Source organism: Moschus berezovskii, chromosome 16, assembly GCF_049115385.1.
Source record: "Moschus berezovskii isolate FMDL1 chromosome 16, NW_MosBer_1.0, whole genome shotgun sequence".
Classification (NCBI taxonomy): domain Eukaryota; kingdom Metazoa; phylum Chordata; class Mammalia; order Artiodactyla; family Moschidae; genus Moschus; species Moschus berezovskii.
In genome coordinates this window covers 30,285,358-30,306,622 of record NC_142475.1, presented here as the reverse complement: position 1 = coordinate 30,306,622, position 21,265 = coordinate 30,285,358, and the positions used below count along the sequence as shown (strand labels likewise).

Genomic DNA, 21,265 nt, shown 5'->3' with positions numbered 1-21,265 from the left:
AACCAGTCAGTCCTTAAGGAAATCAGTCCTGAATATTCATTGAAAGGGTTGATGTTGAAGCTGAAACTCCAATAATTTGGCTGCCTGATGCGAAAAATTGATTCATTGGAAAAGACCCTGATGCTGGGAAAGATTGAAGGTGGAATGAGAAGGGGATGACAGAGGATGAGATGGTTGAATGGCATCACTGACTCGATGGACATGAGTTTTAGAGTAAGCTCTGGGAATTGATGATGGCCAGGGAAGCCTGGCGTGCTACAGTCCATGGGTTAGCAAAAAGTCGAACATGACAGAGCAACTGAAATGAACTAAACTGGTATACCTGTCGGGGGAGTTTGTAATTTCCTTGGTTCTGTCTCGCTGCAACAAAAATTTGAAGCCACGGATGGACCAGTGTTATAGCTCAGTTTTATTTAGAAAGCAAAGAAAAAAATCATCCTCCAGGCCTGAGGGTGGGCTGACCCAAAAGACAAGAAGAGAAGAAATGCCCCCAGCCCAATTTTGGCTCCTTTTATTATGGTTTTTCTCCTCCACCTGAGCCTGCCCTATGTAAACTGAGCTAGCCAGGAGGGCTGTTTGTTTTACCCGAGGTTCTCACTCTGGTCCTGGGACATTCCTTTCTTCTATTTTTGCAGGCTTTTCCCTTATTTATCTTTTAGCCACTGCCATTCTGGACTCCTTTTTCCTAATCTAACTTCCTAACATTCCCCCCTCAAGAGATGGGAGGCCCAGTTCTTTGGTAACAGGGCCGTCGAGGTCTCTCTGGCTACTTCCTACTGAACTGGAATGGTGAGGGGCATTTGGCCTCCCCCTTTTGCTTGTCTCAAGCCCCAGAGTCCTTATAGCAGTGTCTGTCTAAGGGTGAGTGATATTTTCTGTGGTCAGGTGTAGTTTTGTACATCCTTGTTGAACTGGCACAGCATGTTATAGCTTGTGACCTGGGCAGAGACAAAAAGGGTTAGACAATTGATAATAGATGGATTAGTAGGAGCATTAAAGTGATGTTGCTCAGTTATGTCTGACTCTTTGCAACCCCGTGGACTGTAGCCTACCAGGATTCTCCATCCATGGGATTTTCCAAGCAAGAATACTGGAGTGGGTTGCCATTTCCTTCTCCAGAGGATCTTCCCAACCCAGGGATCGAATACAGGTTTCCTGCATTGTAGGCAAACACTTTACCGTCTGAGTCACTAGGGAAGTCACTAGTAGGGGCATTAGCCAACTCCAAATTTCCCCTCACCAGGAGAAGGGTCCCCAAAGAGAGATTGTAGCCACCCTGAGAACTCTCCAGTTTGTTCTTTGAGATCCTGTAGGATCTGAGTGTTTTTCTTGAGGGCTGTGAGACTTCCTTTAACTTAGCTGGAACTATTTACCCAGAAACAACATATCTCATTCAAGATGACTGAAGTCCTTCTTTGTTTAGGGGTCAGGAGATCGATCACCTGTCTGTATTAGAGTATAACCTCTGCCAAGCTGTGTTGGCACCTTGAGCTGTCCTGAGAAATTTTATCCCCAGAAGCTTAATTTTGAGGGTGTTCATTAGAATGGCAGTTCTGAATAGGTATGTGAGATCTCTCAGAGGTTCACAGGCATATTGAGTGTCCTCTTTTCTTTTCTTCCATGGCTTGACTCGTGAGTAGTAAATCCAGGAATCCTGTCCTTGTACCTTGACTGCTGTGGGGGTAGAAAGTATTACAGGGTAGGGGCCCTTCCATGTGGGCTGGCGTTGAGCCTTTGGGGACCTATCTTTCCAAACTTTAATTAAGATTTGAGTCCCTGGAGCATATAGTTGTGACTCTAGAATCTTTTGGGTCCTGGTTGACACCCCACAAGCCTATATCCTGTTGGAATTGCCCAGTGGCCATGGTATAAGAATGGAGGGTCTGAGCCTCTGAATCTAGGAAGAGGTCATTGACATAAACAGAGTCTTCCATATAGCATCTCATAAGCATTAAGACCAACCTGTTCCTTAGGGGCAATATGGGTGCAGAGGGGAGCTTTTGGTCAGGCCTCCTTCTATCCCAGGGAGGTCTCCCAGGTTATCTTTTTTATCATTGATTTTAAGAATTGGTTGGCTCCTACTTTTTCTGAAGACTGAGGCCTCCAGGCACAATGGAGATAATAAGTCATGCCCAGTGCTTTAGAGACCCCTTGGGTGACCTTAGATATAAATGATGCCCCATTGTCATTTGGTAATGACCTGGGCAGACCAAAACTTGGAATTAGTTCATGGAGAAGTTTTTTCACCACCTCCTCAGCCTTCTCAGTCCTAGTGAGAAAGCCTTCAATCCATCCTGTGAATGTGTCTATCATGACTAATAGATATTAATACCTATGAGAAACTGGTATCTGCCAGTCCTCTCCTGGGTAGGTCCCTTGTTGGAATGATCCTTCCACTCATTAGCATATGAAATCATCCAGCTTGGGAAAACTAGCCTCATCACATTCCATGGCTTCCACTACGATGGCCTAAACCCTGTGGAGTGTGCTTCTCTCTAAATCTGAACAAATCCACCTCTTACTTCTTGCTGTGTCTCTAACTGAATTTTTTGCAATGAGACATCAAGAGCCTGAGCTTCATTAAGTCCTAAAACCAGGCACCATGGGTTTTGGCCAGGCCCAAGTCCCAGTCAGATATGATTGAGCACAGAGTCCCTGCCATGTGGGTTTGAGTCCTAATCTTAGGTAAACGGTTTCAAACACAACTTTTAGAAGTGGAAAGATGATGACTTGCCCAATATTTTGTAAGCAGTGGCATAGATGGAGAGAGGAGCTGAAGGATGGGAGGAGAAAGAAATGGGAAAAACGTACTAAGGAATCCCCTTCATAACCTGCAGGAAAATCTGCTAAATACCTGACCTGTGCTCACAGTTTTCATTGGCCTGATTTTTGGCACAAAGAAGATTAAGGCCAGAAGAACCCCCACCCACTTGGGCAACAGCTACTAAGTAGCTCCTGCCAAAGTCCTTTAATTGCATGCACTGCTGTTTCCTGTTCATGGTGGGGTTCTAGGAAACAAGAAATGAGAGATTATAAAGGAATTAATATTTTGTCAGGGATATGTCCTTCCAGCCATAGGAACAAGGACTTCCTATCCCAAGAGGAGGTCTGGAATCTGACACTTTTTGATGTCCCAGTTTCCAGCACACTGGACTTCTTGTCATTTACACTGCACTGGATTTTCTTCACGTTCAGCTTCTATTGTGGGAGCTTTCTCTGAGTTGGTCTTCTGCTGTGCTTGGCCTTCACCTTGTGGGGGCCAGCCGAGGTTCTTTCAGCCAGGTTATATCCTAGAAACAGCACTATAGATGTCAGGGGAGTGTGTAATTTCCTCGGTTCTGTCTTGCCACAGTGAAAATTTGAAGTGACGGATGGACCAGTGTTATAGCTCAGTTTTATTTAGAAAGCAAAGGAAGATACATCCTCAAGTTGTGATGGTGGGCCAAAGATGTGAAGAGAAGAGAAGCTCACAGCCTAATGTAGGCTTCTCTTTTTATGTGTTTTTTCTCCTCCCCCTGGGCCTGCCCTATGTAAATTAGGCTAGCCAGGAGAGCTGTTTGTTTTACCTGAGGTTCTCACTTTGGTCCTGGGACCTTCCTTTGTTCTAATTTTGCAGGCTTTTCCCTTGTTTGTGTTTTAGCCACCACCATTCAGCACTCCTTTTTCCTATTCTAACTACCTAACATACCTATCAAAAAGCTGTTAACTAGAGAAGGGAAATGTCTCAAAACTCAGAGTGGCACCAGGCCCCTCACCCACAACATGCATTTTGAGATAACATTGGTGCAAGGTGAGTCATTCCAGGCCATAAAAGGATTGATATGAATCTTGAAGAAAGACAGATTTCCAAGTAAGCATATAGTTTTATTAACATAGATTAGGAGAACAATGTATGAGTAAAACATACTGGTTTGTTGAGTTCTTTTTGTTCTGAGTCTTAAGCAGAACCGAATTAAAGAAAGACAGAGTCTAGGGTAAATATATAGTTCATTAACATAGCATAAGAAAAATATTTCCATAAGAAGAATGCATTGGTTAGCTCAAGGTTTGAGAAAAGTTAAGTTCAGGTGGAACCAGGTGTCGTCATGGCAACACAGAATTTTAAAAGAAACCTCCTTTTAAATTTGTATTCAGTTCAGTCACTCAGTCGTGTCCGACTCTTTGCGACCCCATGAATCACAGCACACCAGGCCTCCCTATCCATCACCAACTCCCGGAGTTCACTCAAACTCATGGCCATCGAGTTGGTGATGGCATCCATCCATCTCATTCTCTGTCGTCCCCGTCTCCTCCCTCCCCCAATCCCTCCCAGCATCAGAGTCTTTTCCAGTGAGTCAACTCGTCGCATGAGGTGGCCAAAGTATTGGAGTTTCAGTTTTAGCATCAGTCCTTCCAATGAACGCCCAGGATTGATCTCTTCTAGAATGGAATGGTTGGATCTCCTTGCAGTCCAAGGGACTCTAAGAGTCTTCTCCAGCACCACAGTTCAAAAGCATCAATTCTTTGGCGATCAGCTTTCTTCAAATTTGTATAGAGAGGGGAAAAATAATCTGATACTTGTAGTTTGTGTTTCCTCCTGCCACTCAAGACAGAAAAAAAATGTTTAACACTTGCAGCCTATTTCCTCCATTTGGAAACCCCCAGCCTTACTGCCTGTTAACCTCTCAAGTATTGAAAGGAGAAATAATTTCAAAACAATGTTTTTTCTCATCTAGGAAGTGGTGTTCCTAACTGGCTCAGTAGTAAAGTATCTGCCTGCTGATTCAGGAGATGCAGGAGATGCAAGATTGATCTCTCGGTTACCAAGATCCTCTGGAGGAAGAAATAGCAACCCACTCCAGTATTATTGCAAGATAAACTCTCATAGGCAGAGTATCCTGGAGGGCTACAGTCCATGGGGGTCACAAAAAGTGGACACAACTGAGTGATTGAGTGCAGAGAGTAGCCAAAAATGATTGTAGGATAAGGCTCAAGAGGGAGGGGATATAGATATATATATATGACTGATATATATATATATATATGACTGATTTGCAGTGTTATAAGGCAGAAACCAACACAACATTGTAAAACAATTATCCTCCAGTTAAAAATAAAAAAAGAGAATCAATCTTAAAGTTCAAGAGGAAGGGTACATATGTATACCTATGTATGATTCATGTTAATGTAAGGCAGAAACCAACACAAAATGTAAAGCAATTATCCTTCAATTAAAAATAAATAAATTTTAAAAAAATTCCATAAAACGTGGAAAAAATGATTGTAAATTATCATATTTTGCAAAAATCAAAGATATAGACACAGTCGTGTTAGGTAGTTAGAATAGGAAACAGGAGTCTAGAATTGCAGTCTCTAAAAGATAAGGAAGGGAAAAGCCAGCAAAAAATAGAACAAAGGAAGGTCTGAGGACCAGAGTGAGGACATCAGATAGAACAAACAATGCTCCTGACTAGCCCAATTTACATAGGGCAGGCCCAAGGGGAGGAAAAGACACATAAAAAGAGGAGCAAAAGGGAAAGGGGTCTCTCTCTCTCTGGGCACTCATCTCTTTGCATCTTTGCGTTGACATGCCCTCAAGCCTTGAGGATGGATTTTCTTGCTATTTTCTAAATAAAATAGAGCTGTAACACAGAGCTATAATACTGATTTGTCTAAGAGCTATAACACGGTCTATTTGAGACCTGAGAGCTATAACACGGTCTGTCCAGGACCCGAGAGCTGTGACACTCTGAGGGCTTTAATGTCCGTCACTCAAAATCTTTGTTGTGATGAAACAGAACCGAGGAGCATACACTCACTCACCTGACAGTCACATTATACTGTTTAATTGCTATAGATAACTTCACTAGGCCAACTCAAGAAAATGTACTATATATAATTTGTATGTACTATTTTAAGATAACAAAATAATATTTTAAGCATCTAATTTTCTCTTCTCTCTATTGCAAACCTCAGTTTATGTTATTGACTGACTGGCATATAATTTTTTTTAATTCCAATTTGTTTCAAGGCATACCATGTGAAATTTCATCTTAATTGAATTTTAGCAGATATTCACCTGAATATGAAAGTATTCTACTCTCACAGATTCAGTGACATTTTATAGAAGAAATTATCTTTCTGAAAGGAAAATATTATTTTTGAGAACATATTTTGAAAGTTGGATTCATACAGATTTCAAATGTCTTCTCATGCATTGTATCATATCTGCTATCTCATATTCTCACAATATGCCCTCTACCTTTATCTTCTTCTTCAGTTCAGTTCAGTTCAGTTCAGTCGCTCAGTCGTGTCCAACTCTCCGCGACCCCATGAATCACAGCACGCCAGGCCTCCCTGTCCATCACCAACTCCCGGAGTTCACTCAAACTCATGTCCACAGAGTCGGTGATGCCATCCAGCCATCTCATTCTCTGTCGTCCCCTTCTCCTCCCGCCCCCAACCTTTCCCAGCATCAGAGTCTTTTCCAGTGAGTCAACTCATCGCATGAGGTGGCCAAAGTATTGCAGTTTCAGCTTTAGCATCAGTCCTTCCAATGAACACCCAGGATTGATCTCCTTTAGAATGGACTGGTTGGATCTCCTTGCAGTGTAAGGGACTCTCAAGAGTCTTCTCCAGCACCACAGTTCAAAAGCATCAATTCTTAAATTCTTGTAATTTCTTGTTTGCAGTCTATGTCTTACCCATATTAATGACCATTTATTCCTAGAAGCTAACAGTATCTGTTTTTTCTCATGACCTTTATATATAGAACACACTCTGAATCATCTTTCTTTGTCTTCACCGTGGAAATTCTTGTTCATCTTTCTGCTATCGATATCATATATTTACTTCAGAAAACTTCTCTTTAGTAAGTCACTCCTAAGACCAAATTAGTGCTTCTATTATATATTCTAATCAAATTCTACGTTTTACATATTTTGTCAATTATATTTACACAGCCTGTAAAAGCCACTCCAAGTCTTAGAGGCTTAAATCAGCAACACTTTACTTTTGCTCACAATTTTCTTGGTTTGCAAGATGTTTCTGGGCTCACATATATAGTTTCAGTAAGCTGGATGTTTTCCTGTACTGCAAGTTCTGATATGGCTTCACTCATGGAAATGATTCAGCATTGTCAGTTGGGGCAGTTTGGTTCTCCTCCTTATTCCTTTCATTTTCTGGTACACAAGTCAGAGTTATTTCTATGGTAGTCTCATGAAAACATTCCAAGAGAGTAAAGGTGGAAGCTACAAAGACTCTTGGAACTAATATATGATAATTCACATGATAATCATCTGCTGTACTCTGCTGGTAATGGTAAGTCAGGAAGACCACTTAGATCCAATGGCATAGGGAAATAGACTGTATCTCTAGATGCAAACAGTTGCAAAGAATGGCCACCTTAAATCTAGCACACCAACAAAATGCAGTCACATTTTATTGATTTTTCTTGTTTGTTTGCTTTTATGTTTATATTCTCTCTCTCACTCATCATTGCATGCTAGCATTAACTAATGGCTAGCAGTTCAGTTTCACTTTCATGCATTGGATAAGGAAATGGCAACCCACTCCAGTGTTCTTGCCTAGAGAATCCCAGGGATGGTGAAGCCTGGTGGGTTGCCATCTCTGGGGTCGCACAGAGTCAGACACGACTGAAGCGACTTAGCAGCAGCAGGAGTAGTGACCCTACTCGGAGAAGTCAGTGGCACCCCACTCCAGTACTCTTGCTTGGAAAATCCCATGGATGGAGGAGCCTGGTGGGCTGCAGTCCATGGGGTCGCTAAGAGTTGGACACGGCTGAATGACTTCACTTTCACTTTTCACTTCCATGCATTGGAGAAGGAAATGGCAACCCACTCCGGTGTTCTTGCCTGTAGAATCCCAGGGACAGGGGAGCCTGCTGGGCTGCTCTCTATGGGGTCGAACAGAGTCAGACACGACTGAAGTGACTTCACAGCAGCAGCAGTGACCCTACTGGTATTATTTTAATTTTTATTCCCTAAATTGAATTCAAATATATAAATTTCACTTTCAAAATATAGTATTATCTGGAATGTAAATACATGCATATTACTTCATCGATATATACAGCACAAGAGACCATGCTACATATTTATAGAGAAAAAGTGAAATTCTTGAATTCTAAGTGAATAGGAAGCAGTATATCATGAAAACTAAGAATACAAGCTAGTGAATCTGACAGTCTGAATAAAAGTGCCGGATGTATCAGGTCTTTTATCTTTATTTCCCATTCTTTCATTTTTATTGAGGTTTTAGCTCAAATGTCACTTTGCATTTCAGTGCTAGCTATTATATTACTCTGTTCATTCTTCATCTCTTCCCCTTGAATGTATTCTTTCTTAGGAAACATACTGTATGTACTACTCACCTCTGAATCATTCAGTGCCTGATGTAGAGTAGGCACTTATTATATTCTTATTAGATAAATACCTGAAAGAATGAATGATTTAAGATAAACAACTTGAGTTAATACAGAAATGAATATGCTTAATCAGGTTATTTATCTCAGACTGTATTGATTTTAATTATATCTGTTGCATATGATTTTACAAAGGTTAAATGAAAAATGTTTATCATGGAACTTGCATGAAGATAGTGATTTGTAATTGTTAAGAGGTTGGAATCAGTGAGGAATAGTGGCTATGGACTGTTTGATTCCTAGATCTTAGGGGCAAAAGTTCTCATAGTGAATTATCTACTCTCCATGAGTACTAAAATTTGTGTGAAACTGAGAGAAAAGATTTCTACTGCACAATTTTCTGAAGATTAGAGAAGTTCTTACAGGTTAAAGTTCAGATTGAGAAATTTATAGACACTTTGGTTAATCCAGAGGGGGAAGAAAAGATCAAAACCTTGATCCAATTTAGCAACGTATTAAGAAGGCTAAGGGATAAGAATACAAGTCTTGTAACTATTAAGCAACAGATAATTTTCAAAGATAAGTGAAATTAGATTACTAAGAATTGTTATGAGGGGAAAAACTATAATAGTAAAGGAGGAAATAGTAATACAGAGGTAGTTTATGTCAAGCTGAAATTGGATTATTAAAAAACAGCAAGACAGGCTATTGGATTGTATATATACATTTGCTGTATTTGAAAGTGAAACAAATGTATGAAATTGGATTTATCCACAGGCTTGCATGAGCAAGAAATGTTGCTTTTCTCTCTTAAATTAAAATAAAATTGAGAGCCCCTGTTGTCCCTGATAGGAGGAGAGTTCTCTCCAGGTCATTGTGTGTGAAGGCAGAAAAAACATTGGCACCTCCTTCACTTGAGTTGCAGAAGAATCCATGGGGCATTTGCAATGCTTGGACAATGGCACCTTGTCATTATTATTCAAGCCTGAATTTCCCATGAAATCAGGTGATCTTTGGCCACCTCATGCGACGAGCTGACTCACTGGAAAAGAGTCTGATGCTAGGAGGGATTGGGGGCGGGAGGAGAAGGGGACGACAGAGACTGAGATGGCTGGATGGCATCACTGACTCGATGGACATGAGTTTGAGTGAACTCCAGGAGTTGGTGATGGACAGGGAGGCCTGGGGTGCTGTGATTCATGGGGTCGCAAAGAGTCGGACCTGACTGAGCGACTGAACTGAACTGAACATATAATTATATGTAATACCCCAATATATAATGTATATTTGTCTTTCTAGTTAATGGTAGCTTTGATGGTAAACTCAGGTTCTTACCATTTCCAAAGGTTTTTAAAAATTTTTCTTCAACATGTTATGTTTTAAAGCCAAGATTGATATTTTTCCCCAAAAAATCACTCGTGCTACTAACTAATTAGCTGCTGCAGAATTAAAAGTATTTTACAGAATGTTGTGCAGGACAATAAGACTTTTTATGGCTTGAGTTTCCTATTAAACTGTTCTACTTCAGCATGTTTATGCAGATATTCACCTGTTGCTCAGCAACTTTTCCACAATAAATACCTTAATAGTCTTTCTTCCAAAATGTCAGCCCTTTCCTACCTGTCCACACCTCCTTTACATCCACTTGTTAGTAATTAACCTAGTTCTTGCAAATCATATAACAACCACACGGGATCAGGTATCAACTTATAAATGCATCAGCAAGGAGTGTTCAGTGATCTTGCTGCAAGCTTCACTCTCCTCGCCAAAACATACTTCTCAGCCTGCCCCTGTTATTTCTTTGAGGAGAAGAAAACTTTACAATAAACTAATTCAAACACTCTCAAATGTGAATTCTTTCAACCAAAAAGGTGTTTGTCTAATTATAAGAGAGCAATTTTGAGAAGGCAATATATAATTCTAAAGAGTATTTTTTTTCAAAGTTCATCTGTATACACAGAAAAATGTGGTAGTAAGTATAGCTCCTTGATTCCATTTAAATCATATCACACATGTAAAACACGCATTATGTATGCTTTATATTTCAGTTCAGTTCAGTTCAGTCGCTCAGTCGTGTCAGACTCTCCGCGACCCCATGAATCACAGCATGCCAGGCCTCCCTGTCCATCACCAACTCCCGGAGTACACTCAAACTCACGTCCACAGAGTCGGTGATGCCATCCAGCCATCTCATTCTCCGTCGTCCCCTTCTCCTCCCGCCCCCAACCTTTCCCAGCATCAGAGTCTTTTCCAGTGAGTCAACTCGTCGCATGAGGTGGCCAAAGTATTGCAGCTTCAGCTTTAGCATCAGTCCCTCCAATGAACATCCAAGATAGTCATGATAACGTGATCACTGACCTAGAGCCAGACATCTTGGAATGTGAAGTCAAGTGGGCCTTAGAAAGCATCACTACTAACAAAGCTAGTGGAGGTGATGGAATTCCAGTTGAGCTATTTCAAGTCTTGAAAGATGATGCTGTGAAAGTGCTGCACTCAATATGCCAGCAGATTTGGAAAACTCAGCGCTGGCCACAGGACTGGAAGAGGTCAGTCTTCATTCCAATCCCAAAGAAAGGCAATGCCAAAGAATGCTCAAACTACTGCACAATTGCACTCATCTCACATGCTAGTAAAGTCATGCTCAAAATTCTCCAAGCCAGGCTTCAGCAGTATGTAAACCGTGAATTCCCAGATGTTCAAGCAGGTTTTAGAAAAGGCAGAGGCACCAGAGATCAGATTGCCAACATCCGCTGGATCATGGAGAAAGCAAGAGAGTTCCAGAAAACCATCTATTTCTGCTTCATTGACTATGCCAAAGCCTTTGACTGTGTGGATCACAATAAACTGTGGAACATTCTGAAAGAGATGGGAATCTCAGACCACCTGACCTGCCTCTTGAGAAACCTGTATGCAGGTCAGGAAGCAACAGTTAGAACTGGACATGGAACAACAGACTAGTTCCAAATAGGAAAAGGTGTATGTCAAGGTTGTATATTGTCACCTTGCTTATTTAACTTATATGCAGAGTACATCATGAGGAACGCTGGGCTGGAAGAAGCACAAGCTGGAATCAAGATTGCTGGGAGAAATATCAATAACCTCAGATATGCAGATGACACTACCCTTATGGCAGAAAGTGAAGAGGAACTCAAAAGCCTTTGATGAAAGTGAAAGAAGAGAGTGACAAGGTTGGCTTGAAGCTCAACATTCAGAAAACAAAGATCATGGCATCTGGTCCCATCACTTCATGGGAAATAGATGGAAAAACAGTGGAAACAGTGTCAGACTTTATTTTTGGGGGCTCCAAAATCACTGCAGATGTTGATTGCAGCCATGAAATTAAAAGACGCTTGCTCCTTGGAAGGAAAGTTATGACCAACCTTGATAGTATATTAAAAAGCAGAGACATTACTTTGCCAACCAAGGTCCGTCTAGTCAAGGCAATGGTGTTTCCCATGGTCATGTTTGGATGTGAGTGTTGGACTGTGAAGAAAGCTGTTCGCCGAAGAATCGATGCTTTTGAACTGTGGTGTTGGAGAAGACTCTTGAGAGTCTGGTTGAGAGATCCAACCAGTCCATTCTAGAGGAGATCAATCCTGGATGCTTTATATTTAGGTACTAAAAAAAGATAAACACCTAGAGCTAGTAAAAAATGACAACCCCTCCTCCCCACCTCAAACTGGAAGGCCGTTTCAGAAGGAAATGGAGGATAAACATGGATACACTGAGATAGTCGAGGTAAGCAGGACACAGGGACATGATGGGCTAGGTCAGGATAAAACCTTCTCTTATTTTTTCCTTCAAACATGGTGCATATAAAGGGTAACTCCACCAGTTGTTTTCTCTTGTTTCTTTCCCTCTTCTACACGATATCAAATATCATCATTATAAAATATTTTTGGGAGAAAAAAAGGTGCTGGAGAATGGAAGAAGAGGGAAATACTACCCTCATTTGAAAAACCACAAATGAAGGAATGATTTATGTGTTTTTAGATGTTCCTTCCTGTTTTCATATTTGTGTAGTATAAACTACAATTATATTTTTAGAGTGTTTATATATGAACAGGTCAAATTTCTTTCTTATATTTATATCCTTGAAATACATTTAATGCCATAAAATAAAATGTTTATATTTTTGAGAAATACAGAGTAGTGCCTTTATTCACATTCATTCTTCCTTCATATATTTATGAAACATTCAAGGGGAAGTGAGAAATACGCATATATCAGACATGATTTCCACTTTCAAAATACCATTAATATATATCATTTATAGGGTTCTTATATTACACTTTGGAATACAAGCTATGTATAATAAGATCCCTTTTTCCTAACAAGGCCTTTAATACTTCAATGAGAATTGACAACTATTTCACAAGATTTAATATGGAAGGAAATTAGACAGAGAAGGAAAGTGTGTGTTAAGTTACATTTGTTTGTCTGGGGGAAACCCAGAATGATATAGCCTTCTTTTGCTAAGAGATAAGACCTGCTATAGGAAAGAGTTCTCAAAATGCAGGATTCTAGGAAACTGTTTTAGAAAGGTGTAATGGGGCATTCTACCCCTTTCTCTAACTCTTATAAAATGTGACAAGGAGGCTGTGACTCTTATTTCAAAAGCTAGGTCCTCAAGTTTTATTGCCAGTATTGTCACTTTATGGAGGAACATTATGCTTAGATACACAAAAAAGGCTTCAGTTGTATTTTGTGAATATTTATTCTTGTGAGTGGTGTGTTTGTAACTGGGCATGTACAAATTTTAAAAAAGACACCTTGGACCCACCCCTGTACATTGTCAAGACTTCCAAATATATATGAAAAAGACAAGATACTGAAATTCCATTTTGCAACTTCATTTTAATCAAATAGGTGAAGCAAGAAATGGCTTTTTAAGAGAGAAAATCTTCAAGATCATTGCAACCCTCTACCTAAACAGTTTTTCCCTGGCATGAGCTTACTATAATTTTAGTACTAGAAATTAGGTGTCTGTTCTCTGACATTCTGTTACAAAATGTGATAACATATTTTATAAACATATACATGCATTTAATACACACATATAGTCTTCATATGTGTACTATATATATATTTTTTTGGTTGACCAACAGAGTACGCTCTATATGATTTTTAAAACTTGATATTTTCTATATTTCATTTAGGTAAAGATATTTATGCTTGTTTGGCATGTGGGTTTATCAAACTTTAATTAATCCAGAATACGGAGTTTTAATCTTGTGTGTAAACAACTAGGCATTAGTATGTATTTTGTTGAATATTTGTTTTATAATCACTTATTTACTCTAGTAAATGTGGATTTGGTAAATGTATCACTAAATCTTGATATCATCGGTTTCAGCTTAGATTGAAAATATTTATTCACTTTGAATTTTAAAGCACAGAGATCACTTGCATCTGATAAATAGTAACACATCCACTTGCAAAAGGTAACATTGATGTCCTGATTTAGTGCTTAGAAATTTAAATAAAGATACAGAATATAAATATATATATATCAATATATCAGTGAATTCAGAAAAAATAATATATATTAAGTATCAGTCCTATTTTAAAATTAATATGTACCTAATTTATTTAATTCATGATCATAGAAAATCTGTTATTCAAATTAGTGATAATTTTTTTTTTACTATACTATAATCAAATTCTTTCATATTTCAGTGTGTCAGAAATCTGAATTTAGTTGACAGCATTTTTATTTTGTCATGCCATAGTTTAATGGTTCAATAGTTTCTTTCTTAGAGGTGAATCTTATAATTAAGAATATATTTAGTTAATTAGATCTTAATATCATTATCTTATGTATGTTCAAAGTACGTGCAGCATCTTAATTTTAAATCAAAACTTAATAAGACCAGTATAGATCTGCTCTTTAAAATTAAGTAATAATCTAAATTTTAAGGATTTGTTTATTTATTTTTGTAGTCAGAGTTACAATTTCATACTAGGTTATGACTAGCCAAAGACTTCCCTGGTGGCTCAGATGGTAAAGAATTTGCCTGCAGTGTGGGAAACCTGGGTTTGTTCCATGAGTTGGGAAGGTCCCCTGGGAGGAGGGCATGGCAACCCACTCCAGTATTCTTGCCTGGAGAATCCTCATGGACAGAGGAGCCTGGCAGGCTACAATCCATGGGGTTGCAAAGAGTCAGAAACACTAGCTAGCACACAATGACTAATCAACGTAGATTATTTATACTTTTCTTACAATTTAAGGACTACTTTCTATTTCAGTTTACTCATCCCTTCTGTAAGTTGAATATTCATAGCACATACATGTTCACCAAATTATACTATTAAATACTGAGCTATACAGATTTTAGGATATTGGCATTTGTAATGTTTAAAATGCACAATATTTATTTTCCCAACTGCAGTATGCTTCCTGAGAATACATATGCTAAAATTAATAGAATGTTTAAATGATGACTCACATAGAATTGCTGCATTAGTTGTATTTATATTTTATTTTGATGTTGTTTTGTATATTTTTCTTTTGCATGTTTTCATGTTAGATGTTTATTGCATTTTTTTCATTATATATCATGATACCACAAAATTATTCAGTTAGGATTATTTTGTTATTAATGTTTTTATTCAAAAGTTTAATTTGAAAAATGCTAAACTTAGTGGAATAGAATATATGTTTTATATTAAATAACATGCCAAATATATCTGAAAGCCACTTCTATGAATATGAACCTATGTTTAACATGTACTTGTATAGCTATATGCATTTTGGGATTTCCACTTATATCTCTAGCAACATGTTCTTTATGTTTGTGATAAGTTAGACAGTAATTACAAAGCAATATAGTATGATTTTTAAAAAATACGTGAGGCTAAAATTTTAATCAAAATAAAATTCAAATTCAATTTTTATTTAATACATTTTCTAAATGACACATTTAGAAATTGCTTTACATGAATTCTATTTAGTCCTTTGCATATAGATGTTGAAATAGGAAAGCATTCAAAAACAAATTTTATTATGATACTTTAAAGTCCAAGTTCAATTATATAATTTAATTTTGCTGTTATATACATTTTCCAATTTACATGTGTAACATATGTCATTTTCCATTATCATAATTCCAAGATGACATATAGTTATGATTTTAGAAGCATGTTTATATATGTATATCATTTCATTTTATTTTTATTATATTTGGAAATGTTTTGTTTCAAATATTTATAAAATTATATTTTAGATGTGTTTATATTATAAACATCTAATTTATAAATATATCTCAAGCAGTTTAGTTGACAGGATAATCTAATTGTGATAAACTACATCGGGTATACATGATTTGATTTCCAATGAAGAATGGGTATTTTGGATGTGCAGTTTATTCGTAAATTTGGATTGTATGTCTTGTAACATCATTTAGCATTGTGCTATTAAACACAACACTTATTTCACTGTATAGTATACTTAAATTTTTTTAAAAGAAACCAAACTATTATATTTTAATATTCAACTAGATATATAATATGTTCAATAAGGTATTGTTGCTATATATAATCCTAAGCCTTTTTCTAGCATCAACAATTTCCTTATAAAACAGTCAGGTATGCAAGATTATTGAGTTTTGAAACTGTTAAATAGTGCATTTTGACAATTTAAAAATCTGTGTTTCAAACACTGTCAATTTAAAGTGGTACCAAAAATAGTATTCTAAATTGGTCTACATTTTAGATAAATGGTTATAATATATGATATAACCATATGGTGATGGATTATTTTATTGCCTTATAAGGAAATCATTGTTTTTATGTATATATATATATATATCAAAAATATATGACTAAATTTAGATGTACTTCTACTTCCTGCCATTATGAGATACACTAGTTTTTACTCTACAGAAATGTGAATATTCTAAACAAATCCATTTCACACTAACATTGTAAGCTATCGTGATTTGAGAATGTTGACATGAATCTTCAAGTAACTGTTACTTATCCAAATAAATCTTCAGTTTCCACACTTTTTCAAAGTGATGTTTTTGAAAGTTCAAAACAAAGCCATCGGATTTTCCTTTCTTTGGAATAATTCTTCATTTAATTAGATTGTTTGAAATATGACATTGCCATGTTAAAATTGTAATCATATTTCATTTGTGAAATTTATCCTCTTTATGATTGTTAGTATTACATTAGAATTATTTTTGAATCCATCAATTCTTTTATTTTTCTTTTGATAAATATTCCTTAAGGATCTACTATGTACCAGGCACTATCCTAGATACTTGGGTTTCAGCAGTGAATGAATGGAATTTGCCTAAATCTCAGCCTTCAGGGAGCTTGCATTATAGTATGGGGAGGAAAAATTATGAAAATAGAATATTAGTAAAACATAAGAACTAGTTGGTAAAATATATTGTTGAAATATGTAGCTAGCTAAGTTATAGTTATTAAATTGGTTTTTTCCAATGCTTTATTCAAATATTACACCCTGTTCTGAATTCAGTTTAAGAGAATGATATTGCTAGTAGTCAGTGGTAGAACTCTATTACTGAAGATTTTAAGATTGGGATTGCTAGCAAATCTTGGGTCTAAATGCTACTAAAGATCAGTTCTAACGCACAAATTTGGTTAGGAAATGTATTTATTGCCTGGAGTCTTCAGGAATATGGGCATTTTGAAATTGGTCTGTTGATCTTAAAAGATCAGTTTTAGCAGCAGCTTGGACACATTCCTAAGAATGACCCCAGATTCATTTACCCAAATACTAGGGATTATTTGGGCTTCCCTTGTGGTTCAGATGGTAAAGAATCCACCTGCAATGCAGGAGACCCAGGTTCAGTCCCTGGTTCGGGAAGATTCCCTGAGAGTGAAGTGGCTACCCACTCCAGTATTCTTACCTGGAGAATCCTATAGAGAGAGAAACCAACAAGCACAGTCATGGAGCTGAATAGAGTTGGACACAACTGAGCAACTAAGCACAGAGATTATTTAGGATTAATGTAATGACCTTCAATGATGGAACATAATAAATAGCTGTTTAATTTGTTTCTATGTTAAAGGTATAATAGACACACTGAGATTTAAGACAGTACAAATTCCACAATTTTTCATACTTTTAAATTTCATTTAGCAACATATGTTTATATTTAAATAGTTTCCTTTTTTAAACTAAACCTGAAAGCCCAGACATTATGATAAAGTTAGGAAGAGTTTAAAGCATTAGTTTCTTTCATAAAGAAAGGTGCAGTTAAATTCCCCAGAAGAATAATATGGACCAGGTAATTGTTTTTATAGTAATGAGTACATGGACATCAAAATGTCTGATTTACCATGAGATCAGCTACTAAATATTAGTAATGCAAGTGTAGTAATTACTTAATCATGTGACTAAAGAAAGCTTTCACCATATACTAGCTTAGTAAATATTACTGGCTAATTTACATAACCAATATGCATTTTTGGTAGATTCTAATCTTCACAAAATAACTTGAATATTCAATAGCATCTTTTCCTGATTAATGCTTTAAAATATATTAAAAATCTTTAAAATTACTTAATAATTGTCATACTTCATTTACCACTGGCCACCACAGAGTATAATCTTTAATTCTTTTGAATTTCTAAATCAAATAAAAAAAAGGTGGTAAAGAATCCACCTGCCAATGCAGGGCACCCAAGAGACACAAATATGACCCCTGGGTCTGGAAGATCACCTGAAGTAGGAAATGGCAACTCACTTCAGCATTCTTGCTTTGCAAATTCTATGGACAGAGGAGCCAGGTGGGCTACAATCTATGTGGTAGCAAAGAACTGGACACAACTGAGCGACTGAGCACACACAGATAAACAACACAAGCTGGAAGAATTAGTAATGGACAAGTACTCCTCTGCTTGCTTGTGAATGAGGGACAGCTCTTGTTTGACTTCCTTTTTTACTTTAAAGCAGAAACCTGAATTACTTGTCCTACTAATCACCTGCCTACAGCTAAAGAGGTGTGGGGGAAGAAGGCAGAACATGTTCAAATCACATAATGTGATATAGTTGTTTTGTCTTTTGCAAAATGATTAAAATATTCCTTTGCACTTCGTTTAATATATATACGGACAGAAGTTTGAAATGCAGTTTGTTGAGAAGGCAAAGTATATGAAGACTTAAACACCCTTGAATGGCTTTAAAAAATAGTCAGAAGTTTTCTAACCAGGACCTGACTATTGGTTCTAATTAGTAGTTGTTCCTCCAAAATTCAGTTATTTTTTTTAATTAGGCATTTTAGCTGTCAAGATCCATTTAAGCATATCTTCAATCAGTTTCATGCTTCTGTTATAAAAATTGCATCTTTTTGTCATTATGTGAGAATTATTCTCTACCAAGTACAATTTTTCAAAAAAGAGTTTAAGTGAAAGGAAAAAGAAAATCCTAACTAGGAGTCTTAAAACAATTATAAAATTATAGTGAACTTTAATAAGATTAAGAATATGGAGATTTACTGTGACATACTTATGAGATATTTGGAAATTTTAAACCTATTAAAACTATTTTAAAACATTTTTGTATTAATGAAATTTTCATGCTAATAGTTAATTTTTGGTCATTTCTAAATAAAATAATTTGTGTATTTTAACTAATTGAAAATTGGTTAATCTCAAGTTTTACTTTAAAAGTCTGAAAAATATTACCCAATTTCCAAAACAAACCACTAAATTCTTTTTTTAAATTTTTATTTAATAAATGGTACAAAGCACAATGCCAAAAACATTAACAGTTAAAATTTCACCAAATAAAAAAATACTATAGAATACACAGTTGTAACGGAGAAGGCAATGGCAAGCCACTCCAGTACTCTTGCCTGGAAAATCCCATGGATGGAAGAGCCTGGTGGGCTGCAGTCCGTGGGGTCGCTAAGGGTCGGACACGACTGAGTGACTTCACTTTCACTTTTCACTTTCACACATTGGAGAAGGAAATGGCAACCCACTCCAGTGCTCTTGCCTGGAGAATCCCAGGGACAGGGGAGCCTGGTGGGCTTCCGTCTGTGGGGTCACACAGAGTCGGACACGACTGAAGTGACTTAGCAGCAGCAGCAGCAGCAGCAACACAGTTGTAAAAAGCTACATTAAGTTATTTTACAACTGCCTAAAGCTGCAAAAAGAAAAAAAAAACCCAATACCATACCTAAGTTATCCCTCTCTCAAAGTAATGCCATTTGTTATAAACCATGAGCACCCCTTCAAAAGACGGGAACTGCTTTTGTTAATTCATATATATATACACATATACATATACATATATATATATATATATATATGACTGTAGAATGACTGGATTACAAGAGTTACAGGAATGAGAGCTGCTCACTTCCCTTCACACAATACTAATTTTCTTATGGTTCTGGTTAAATTATATATACCAGTTTATAACAAATGGTAAAATCTGTAACTCTGTTTAAAGTTTTAAAATATTACTTAAGAATAGTTTCTTGTATTTCTATGTCACCTTTATAGTTCTAGTTTCTCATTTCTTAATTAGCAAATTCAGCATGCAGGTTCTATCCCAGGCTAATTTATACGCTTCCAGAAGGAACGGCCTCTTAAATCCACAGAGTGTTGAGGTGGGGAACCCCCAACCACGTCAGATTCGTTTCACATATGCATGTTTCAATCCATTCTCCTAATTATCCCACCCTCGCCCTCTCCCATAGAGTCCGAAAGACTTCTCCACACACATATAAATTCTAAGTATATATATAGACATTGAATATTTTATCATGTTGGCTTTTTTTCTGGCAAATGAGGTAAAGATAGATATTTACAAGGAGTAATTATTTCAGAGTTCTTTTTTTAAAAATCATTTTTTCTTCAATTTGGTTTTGATTTTTAAATTCTCCTTTCTTCACTTGTATGTCTTAAAAATTTTTTTTTAAATTATATTTTCCCCAGAAATCATGATGAGATATGGCATAGACTATTCAAAGCATACTTTTGAGAAAAGTGTGGTTACATAGTTATACATTCTGTCAAAACTTGTCACTTACTAGGCATTTGTTGCTAAAAATCATCTGTAAATAAATAATGAGTAAGATTTATTCAAGGTCAGATAAAGGGTTTACTGTTTCTCCTTTTTCTCCCTAATGTGTTACAATTAAAATGTGATATGTTTATGTGTAATAACTCTTCATATATTGATTGATATAAACCAAACATCAGATCTGGTTACTTCACATTTTAGTGGCGTGTTTGTGTTTTGCCTTTTTATGTTAATTATACTTAAGGTGATAGAAGAGAATATAATTTATGAAACTTATCAGAAAAAAAAAAAACAACATTTAAAAGAAAAAGTTAGCATCTAGTGCTACTGTGTCCCACAGGTTCTTCTACATTGACCCACACTACCTCCACTGGTGAGTTAGAGGAGCATAACAGGACTGCCACTGGTGCTATTGCTGTTGCTAGCACATCTGCAGATGTTACTGTATCCAGTGTTACAGCTGTCACCATCCATAGACTTTCCGAGGAACAGCGAGTGCAAGTAAAGAATCTCAGAAATTCAGGTCTGGACCCCAACACATCCAAGGACGGGCTCTCACCTCATCAAGCAGATACACAAAGTACAAGGAGAAGACCAAGAAATGCTGAACAGATAGAAAGAACTAAAGAGCTTGCAGTTGTTACTCATAGAGGTATTGGATGTTATTTTACTTGTGCCCATTTAGTTACAGCCAAAGCAATATTTTGGTAATGATTCCAATTATAGAATGAGCTGAAACAGAGCCAAGATGTAGGATGCAAGAAAGAATTCAAAGTAGATGAAAAATATAGACAGTAAAAACCAGAACCTGAGTAATTTGAAAATATAAAAGTTAGAATTAAAAATAAATCAAAATGAAATTCAAATGTTGGAGGGAGGAGGGAGTCAATATA

The 21,265-nt window shown here is 36.8% G+C and overlaps 1 protein-coding gene across 4 annotated transcripts in view; it reads left to right on the top strand.

Moving 5' to 3' along the window:
- The window catches only part of CSMD3 (CUB and Sushi multiple domains 3), a 1,369,436-nt gene that overhangs the window by 486,013 nt on the left and 862,158 nt on the right, over positions 1 to 21,265 (top strand). The window contains exon 7 of one of the 4 annotated variants that reach the window (XM_055432443.2): positions 20,713 to 21,024. The exons of the other annotated variants lie outside the window; for them this stretch is intronic. Within the exon in view, the coding sequence (XP_055288418.1) occupies positions 20,713 to 21,024 (312 nt within the window). The remainder of the gene's footprint in view (positions 1 to 20,712; positions 21,025 to 21,265) is intronic. 4 annotated transcript variants of the gene reach the window in all.